The 8,657-nt window shown below is 45.4% G+C and overlaps 1 protein-coding gene across 1 annotated transcript; it reads right to left on the reverse strand.

Annotated features, from left to right (window-relative positions):
* Positions 1–4,920: 4,920 nt before the first annotated feature.
* Positions 4,921–6,595, reverse strand: LOC106889357 (beta-1,3-galactosyl-O-glycosyl-glycoprotein beta-1,6-N-acetylglucosaminyltransferase 3-like). Its single transcript, XM_014944284.1, has one exon. It carries the CDS (start codon positions 6,384–6,386, stop codon positions 5,073–5,075), a length of 1,314 nt encoding a protein of 437 aa, XP_014799770.1. The 5' UTR covers positions 6,387–6,595; the 3' UTR covers positions 4,921–5,072.
* Positions 6,596–8,657: the final 2,062 nt, after the last annotated feature.

An 8,657-nucleotide genomic window follows, 5' to 3' on the forward strand; every position in this document is an offset into this window, starting at 1 on the left:
TTTCCAGTGAAGGGTTACAAGGAATAATCACAAGGTGACCTGTTACTTAACTTGCCTAATTGCACAACTTCTAGGTTGTGGTTCAGATAAAGGCATGGGAGAGTGGAGAAGAAACATACATTCTCCTTGTTTCTCCAAGGGGAAAAAAAATGCTATGTGATTGTTTGCTGCTGGTGTCACACCTGGAGAAGCACCTGGTAGAAATGTAGGTTGTGATGGCAAGGCTCACAGTCTGAGTGGGTTCACCTGCTGTACACAGTTAGCTTGTAGAAGGAATGGGTTTTTTCCTGAGAGATGCAGCTTTAATAAAGAGGGACAAAGAGAACTCCCTTGGAGGAATCAGCCCCGAAGTGGTTGGTTATGAATATGTGTAAGGAAAGGATTTTTACATATGTAGATATACTGTCAGCTTCTTTAGCGTGCCTTTCTAAGAAATATATGAAAGTAGTAAGTTTTGTGAACCCAATCAATTAGATATCTGAGACCGAGCTTGTACAAGCTACAAAAGACTCTTGTGTGTTATACTTCATTGCTTGTGGGAGCTTCGAATTTAGTTTTTAGCTTCTTGGTCACAAGTGGTTTGATAGTGGTTTGGGGGTTGGTTTTGTTTGTTGTTTTTTTTTTTTAAGTTAGAGTCTGTGTGGTGTGTTACAGGCCAGCCTATAGGGATTTTGAAGGACTCCACCTCTAAACTATGGTGTTACTTTTAAGGTATTAGGGCATTATTGTCTTTATCATTCTGCTGCTTTTGTATTTTATGTTCTGTCAGTTTTCAGAAGTGAGCCTTATTTCCTGATGATTCAATTGAGGGCATGGTGTGCATTGTGGTGTGGTTTCTCCAGTGTTGGCTCCCTGCTCTGCAGGTGTTACTAGCTCACAGCTAACTCCTGTGTTCTCCAGGACGTTTGTGTCAACAGGGGGGATCTTATATTCACAGCACAATGACGCTCGTTTAACTGTTGTGTCTGGTAGTTGTTCGTCTTGTTTGTTGTTAACTGGGATGGTGCAAACAATACTCTTTTAGAGAGATGATAGAGAGTTTGGGGTCATAGGAATAAAGAAAGGAATTTAATTTAGTACATTCCTCCCAATGAAGAACCCATGATAACTAGCCTACTGAATATGCTATTTCTTAACAGATAAAGGATTTCCTGAAATTGAAGTGTTACTGAGAAGGTTTTTATCTGAACAAACAATAATCTTAAGAGCATGTTAGCTTTGTTTCTTGCCTTGTTGGCAGCTGTCTAAATAGCATTCTGAACTTCAGGTTGAAATATAAGCAAAGTCACAGGAGGAATCAGCAGGGCAAAGGTGATTGTTGCTCTAGAACTGTTGGTGTGGGCTGGCCAATTCCTTCTGCGGTTCCTGCAGTGTGCTGTCCTTGTTTGGACTGCTGTTCTGTGGAGAAACCCAAGTATTTCATAGTAGTTTGGGTGCCCCTGCCAACTCTGGCAAAGTTGGTTTGCATTTTACTTCAAACAGGTATAATTTCAGTAGTTTACATCTGAACCTCTTAGTTCCAGCTTGCTCAGTCATTAGTGATCTAAAAAATGTGCCGTGTGTCAACTCCTCTTGCTGGAATAGTCCATATACCTGAATGAGAGAGAATTTCAGTGATTAGCCATTTCTGCTGATTTTTAGATGGCATTAGTACACTCTAATGCCAGCAATGAACAGTATTTCCAGGTCATTTCACCCACCTATTTACAACAATTGTGCTGTTGTTACGAGTAGCAATTAATCACTTTCTCTCTGGACTGTGTCACGGCAACTGAAAGTCATAGAGCCAAACTTTTTAAGGTTAGGGAATAAAAACATATACTCCAGCAGGTGTTTGTGTCTCTAGTTATTAGGCAGCTTGCAGAAGAGTGAGAGGGTACTATACATTATATTTTCTGTGAAAAATTGATTCACATGAGTTAAATGAGCTGGCTTATAAGGCCGTTTTCTTAGTTGCAACTGAAATGCAATCTTGCAGGTTGTTTCAGGGAAGAGCTGCTGGGATCGTGACTAAAACCGTAAGACAGCCCCTCTCCCCTCTTTCCTCTGTTGAGGTTCCTGAGGTACAGATGTAAAAAGTTTAGGTTCGGAAGATTTTTCCATGTGTAAGCACATAAAAGATGAGAATGTTTGGAAAGTGTGTGTTTGACTAACTGCAGAACAATTCTTGGGCAGTAAAGTCTGCGTTCAACCAAGGTGGTAAGTCTGTTCTGAACTGTTCCTTCACTTGCCTTCCCCAGTTAGACCTAGAAAAAACAACAAACCCCCCACACTTTGCAAGGGTATATTTAAGCAAACAATAGTTTACATACTGAAACAATGTGTTCTTTAAGAGTACTAATGTTCCTTTATTTCAGGAAGGTTATGGTTCATGATCTTCTAGAAAGCATTTGAAAATAATACAGCAAAAAGCGCTACAGTGTTCTGCATTTAAAATGGTGAGATCCCAGCACTGGTGAATAAATAGAGACTGGTGCTGCAGGACAGAATTGCTAAAATACTGATAGGATTGTCCATCTGTTGCAGACACACAGTGTTAGCCATGATTGCTAAAGCATCATGACAAGAGGAAATGGAATGTATCCGTAGTCAAGAGTTTGGTGTTTTAGTGTTTGTTGTTTATTCCTTTTTAATACACCTCTCTATTGTTTCCTGTAAAGGTGTTACTCTAATTGAAACCATGTCTGACTGGCGATACGGTTTTACAGCTGAGATTTGACAGGCATATTTGTTCTTGCTAGCATGACTATTTAGCACATAGTGGAAAATTGGATCAGTAAGTGTGGTGTTTGTGGTTGTGTTCATTTGCATCAAAAATACACATCACAGACTAAACTCTCTTCACCAAAGAAGAGGAAAAACTGTCTCCCACACACAGGACTGTATGAACTAGTGTTTTGTGTCTGGGTAGTTTTGCTACTGCTTCATCATCTTCTGCCTGGAGCACGTTGGAAATGTAGTTGACTCTAACAGGAACTAAAATGACACAGTTTTTACCCGTCAGTGAGAGCTGACTCTCCTGGTTTTGGAAGTGCCAGCAGTGACCAAATGCAATGTTAAAGCAGAGGCTTGCCAATGTCTGAGACAGAAAGGCAACACCACACACAGGGTTCAGAACAGGTTTTGTGTGCCCCAGTGAAGTGGTTTTAGCTAGAAAATGATGGTGTATGCCTCAGGGCCTTAAGGAGTTACATGTTTTTGTTAGGTATGTTCTCCCCTCAGTTTGTGAATGCTGGGGGTGTGTGAGGGAATGGACCACAGAAGATGGCTGGGCTTGGGCGCAGTGTTTCATGGGCAAGCCTGTCATGGACACTGGAGAACCCTGTGTCCTTTCATAGAGCAGGCAGCGCTCAGTCTCTAACCTAGCAGTAGTCAGGGAAACTTGCATTAGCAACTGCAGAAAAACACCAAAAGTGTATGGGCAATATGCAACAAACAATTGAGCTTTTGAGAAGGGAAACCTCCTTGACTCATGGTGAGTTTGTAGTACTCTTCCACTTAGGTAGTCTTGTCCAGCTTCTCTTTCACACAGTTTCTGTAGATAAAATAGACTTCATCAATGTTTGCTTGCAATGTACAATCACCCATATGTCAAAGAAAGGAAGCAAGTCCTGCTTTTTGCCGCTGTTGTTGAAACGCGTGCAGTCTTTGTGATTACAATGCAGTCCAGTGGTACAATCCCTCTAAAAGGAGTTTTAAAGGAATAAGGAACTTATTGTCAGACAGGTATTTTTTCTGACATGTTATGTTTGCCTCCCCCCCGCCCTTTGAGTTAAGCTGCAGCACTAATATGGTACCACTGGATTTGATAATAGAGGTAGAGAAACGTCTGCCATTCTCTAAACATTTGCTTTAGGAGCAGCAGTAACTTGCTTAATCAAGCAAACCCACTTCTCTACGAGATGAGAAGTTTAAGTGACAAATGTTCATTCCTTGAAAAAGTTTTAGTCGTGAATGAAGGAATAAATCACAGAAAAGGCCTGAACTAGCTTGTATGTATATGCCTTCATGTATACTTTATGCCCATGAAGGGTGCAGCTGAAGAAGTGAAGGATAAAACCATTGTGACTGTGCAAAGTAGTGGGGGAAGTGAGAAGTCCTGTGTTTGGCTGCTTTTCGGGTAATGTTTCTGTGAGAAATGTGGTTGAGTGTGCTGCATCAATTCAATTTTTATTCAATGCAGACACCAAAATACATAATGTTCTTGATGTTTGTCTCATGTTGTGACTGTTTATTTTTACCCTGCCTTTTAAATCAAGTTCTAAGTGTCATTGTCTTAGAGAAATTAAATAGCTGATGGAGGGCAAGAAAAGAAACAGAAGCGGATCTGGATTGTGACCAGTGACTTTGAATATTTGAGTTGCACCAGGTTTTTATACTAGCACAGGAACAGAAGATATCTTGTCAGAAACCAAATGGTAAAAATGTCCAAGTACGGCATTCCAAAAATCTCTGATCTTAATCAGGCTCATGGTTAATTTATGGAGAATGTTGGTGATTTACTTTTTTTATTTTTTTTGACAACTGAGTGCCTCTCACCTGCAAGAGAGCAGATCAATATACCTGCATGCTCTCTCCTTACCTTCTAGTCTGTCAGTATCAGCATCAGGCATGAGCTTTTTTGTTAGATATTAGTGACTCCTGTCTTTTGAAGGAATAGGCAGATATAGCACTGGAATTCAGGGACTACAGCATATTTTCCTACCTGATTTTTTTGTTTGGGGTCCTTTGGTTTTTGTTTAGTTGGCCGGGTTAGGTTGGTGGGGTTTGGTTTTGTTCTCTGGTGTGGAGTTTGTTTTTGCTGGTTTTTTTTGAGGGAGTGGAGGTGTTCCTCCTTAGACACAGAGACAAGAGAACCCCCCTATCTACTGGTAAATCACAGTTACAGAGTTGTCCTGGGTTTCCCAGTGGGCCTTTCCCGCCCGTCCCGCGGAGGGATCCCCCCGCCAGAGCGGGTCACGCGCCGCCTCAGGAAGCGGTTCTGCGGCCCCTCCTGCCGCCTCTGACGCGCCGCCGGGCAGCCTCGGCCAGGGACGGCGGCGGGTGCTGCCCGGGCTCTCCGCGGCCTCCCCTCAGAGCCCCCGGCCGTAGAGCGCACTGTGCCGCAGGTGCTCCTCGAGGCACTGGATGGCGACATCGTCCACCGTAGGATCGAACTTGTTGGCCAAGAGGTGGTGCTGCTGGAGCATCCAGGCCAGGTCGCCCGCCCCGTAAATGCAGACGGAGCGCTGGTGCTTGCCGGTGCAGGGCTGGTAAGGCGCGCCTTTGCTGGTGTCACCCTCCAGGTACTCCCACTTGACCAGGCGGGCCAGGGCGTTCATGTCTGAGAGGTGGAACTTGTCATTCTGAGGCCTGGCACCCGGCACGCCGGGCATGCGGTTGAGGGTGGCCCAGATGTGCTCGTCGGGGCTGTAGGTGTCCTTGGCCCACTCAAGGAACCTCTGTGCTGTGGGGTTCTCGAAGATGTGCTGCACAAAATCCCGCGTGACCACAATGTACGCATTGCCTGTGAACATGGGAAAGCTGTGGGGTGGTGGCGCTTTCTGCGTGGCTGTCCGGGAGATGACCTTCTCCACTTTATAATGGTACTTCCAGCGCTCCTGTTTGAAGGCCGAGGGCTTCTCTGACTCCATGCTGTTCTGCCCGTTTAGGACCTTCAGGGCATGGACAATCTCAGCATTGGTCTTGATGGGGAAATCAGTGCCACAGGTGTTGAGGATGTAGCGCCATTGCACAGGCCTCTGCAAGAGGTCCTGCATGCAGTTGAGGTCAGCCTGCACCCGGGACCAGGAGGCATAGACCACACTTTCCAGGCGGCTGGCCACAAAGACGTTGGGGAAGCAGGCTACGATGGCCCGCACGGCCTCCTGGAAGTCAGCTGGAGACTTGCTGTCAACGTGGACACAGTAGATGTTCTGAGGGGCATAGATGGATCGCAGGAGCCGCTCAAACATCTCAATTTTGTCGTGGATGACCATGGAGTAGGCAATGGGGAACTCTGCCTCTTCCTGGCTCAGTGGGAACTCGATGAACCGCCGGGTCGCCTTGAAGTTGCCGCAGTCCTTTGTCATGTTCAGGTAGTCACTTGGTGTCAGGGAAACCCTTTGGTGCACCACCTCCAGGCTGCTCAGCTGGGCCTCCTGGATGGCTTTCTCATCCCCACGGATGATCCGTGAGCAGTTGATCCTCTGTCTGGGGGAGAGCTCCAGTGCCTGGTAGAGACGCTGGCGGCAGCGGGGGTTGTTGGGGGCAGTGGCGTGATGGCCGTCAGGGCAGGTCTGGCTGGTGCTGTGGAGGGCCAGGGCAGCCACCAGCAGCAGGGCACCCAGCAGCAGGAGGGCACCACGCCGGCGCGCCGGTGGGAGACTTCGCTCGCACAGCCGCATCCCACCCCCCCGGCACCCCACGCCGCCACGTGCCACCCGCCCTCCGCGCTGCTCCCGCCTGTCCAGGGGCGAAGTGCTCCCCAGTGCCCTGCCTTCCCTTCGACGGGTCCGCTCTTGCCTCTTCGGAGGACGCTGGAGCCGGCAGTGTGCAGGGAGTGAGCTGGCAGCCCAGGTGCCTGCTTCCTGGGTAGTGGTGAAACAGTGGCAAGGAGATCTCAGCGTAACGGACAGGTGAATAATAAGTGGATAAAAGGAAGTCTCCTCCCTCCCCGTGGTATGACTGTGTTTGGTTTTGTCAACACTGGAGGTGGCTGTATATCTTTTATGTCTGTTTAAAAGAAGATATATTATCTTAACACCTGTCCAGTGTGTAATGCAAGGAAAATTCCTCAACCTCATGTAACATGCTTTTAAAAAAGACTTCATTAGATGACTTTGGGAACTAACCTGCTTTTCCAGTGTTCGGATCATTCCAGCTCACAGGTCAAGGGAGTGATAGCAATAGCTCGGTAGACTAGAAGCCCAGCTGCAGCAAGCTTTCTGCTGGCCTGGAGCATTTTGAGCTTAAGTGAAGGATTATTGCAAAAGGATAACTGGGCAAAGTGGTGAAACAGTGACAGGGAGATCTCAGCGTAATGGGCAAGTGAATAAAAGGAAGTCCCCTCCCTCCCCATGGCATGACTTTGTTATCCTATATTAGCAGTGGTTAACTGGGCAAAGTGCAATCTCTGCTTTTATATTGGAAGCAGAGGGCAGAGGCCATGGTTTATAAATAATTTGCCACAAAGTGTGTGCTTAAAGGAGGGAGTGAGAGAATATTGGTGGAGAGTGTCAGGACCCCCTGTTTGCACCTACATGCACATCCTGGCTAAGTATCGCTTAATAGGAGTGACTAAAATATGACTTGGGCTGTGGTGAACAAAATTGTGTCCCCTAGGTTTTGCAGTTGTCCTGAACTGCTCTGTGGTTTGAACCAAACATGGGATTTGATACCATGTTTGTAAAAAAAGGGCCATTTTCAATGATGAGTCAAAATTTCCAAGGTGGGTTTTCTAAGATAAGAACAAAGGTGTATTTCTTTTATTTTTTCTTTCGTTCTTTCGTTCTTTCGTTCTTTCTCCAGATCTATCAAGCAATCCAACGCATAGAAGGATGCTGTAGTACAAGCACTGTCTACAGCGTAACCATAAAGACATCAGTAGGCTGGAGATATGACAGTAAATTGCAATGCAAGAGGAGGGTGGTTCAATCTTGTTTGGATAATGATCTTTCAGAACACTATCCATGGTAAGTTACATAAGATTCTTGTGGTACGCCTTTTGCAGAAACACGCAACAGGCCACAACCCTCTAAAGCTGTTTATATTTGAAATGGCAAAGGAATGGCATAGAGAGGAGTTCAGGTGCTTGGCAGTGATGGCCGTGGCTTAAAGATCACTGTGCTGTCATGAGACAGGCTGGTGTTTCTATTCACTTCCAGAATTCTGCTGTTGATACCAAGCAATTAAGAGTTCCTCATCAATGTGAAGACTCTTGAAGCAACTTGGATAAGTCTCAGGGCCCCATCTCTAGTACCTTTCTGTACCTGCTTTTGTTTTAAGAAGGCATATCAAGTCAGAAGTGTTAGCTTTCCAGTGAAGGGTTACAAGGAATAATCACAAGGTGACCTGTTACTTAACTTGCCTAATTGCACAACTTCTAGGTTGTGGTTCAGATAAAGGCATGGGAGAGTGGAGAAGAAACATACATTCTCCTTGTTTCTCCAAGGGGAAAAAAAATGCTATGTGATTGTTTGCTGCTGGTGTCACACCTGGAGAAGCACCTGGTAGAAATGTAGGTTGTGATGGCAAGGCTCACAGTCTGAGTGGGTTCACCTGCTGTACACAGTTAGCTTGTAGAAGGAATGGGTTTTTTCCTGAGAGATGCAGCTTTAATAAAGAGGGACAAAGAGAACTCCCTTGGAGGAATCAGCCCCGAAGTGGTTGGTTATGAATATGTGTAAGGAAAGGATTTTTACATATGTAGATATACTGTCAGCTTCTTTAGCGTGCCTTTCTAAGAAATATATGAAAGTAGTAAGTTTTGTGAACCCAATCAATTAGATATCTGAGACCGAGCTTGTACAAGCTACAAAAGACTCTTGTGTGTTATACTTCATTGCTTGTGGGAGCTTCGAATTTAGTTTTTAGCTTCTTGGTCACAAGTGGTTTGATAGTGGTTTGGGGTTTGGTTTTGTTTGTTGTTTTTTTTTTTAAGTTAGAGTCTGTGTGGT

This window comes from Calidris pugnax, unplaced genomic scaffold, assembly GCF_001431845.1.
Source record: "Calidris pugnax isolate Ruff unplaced genomic scaffold, ASM143184v1 scaffold70, whole genome shotgun sequence".
Classification (NCBI taxonomy): domain Eukaryota; kingdom Metazoa; phylum Chordata; class Aves; order Charadriiformes; family Scolopacidae; genus Calidris; species Calidris pugnax.

Bases quoted from the DNA above. Each gene is read 5' to 3' on its own strand.
- LOC106889357 (XM_014944284.1), bottom strand. From the start codon at position 6,386: ATGCGGCTGTGCGAGCGAAGTCTCCCACCGGCGCGCCGGCGTGGTGCC.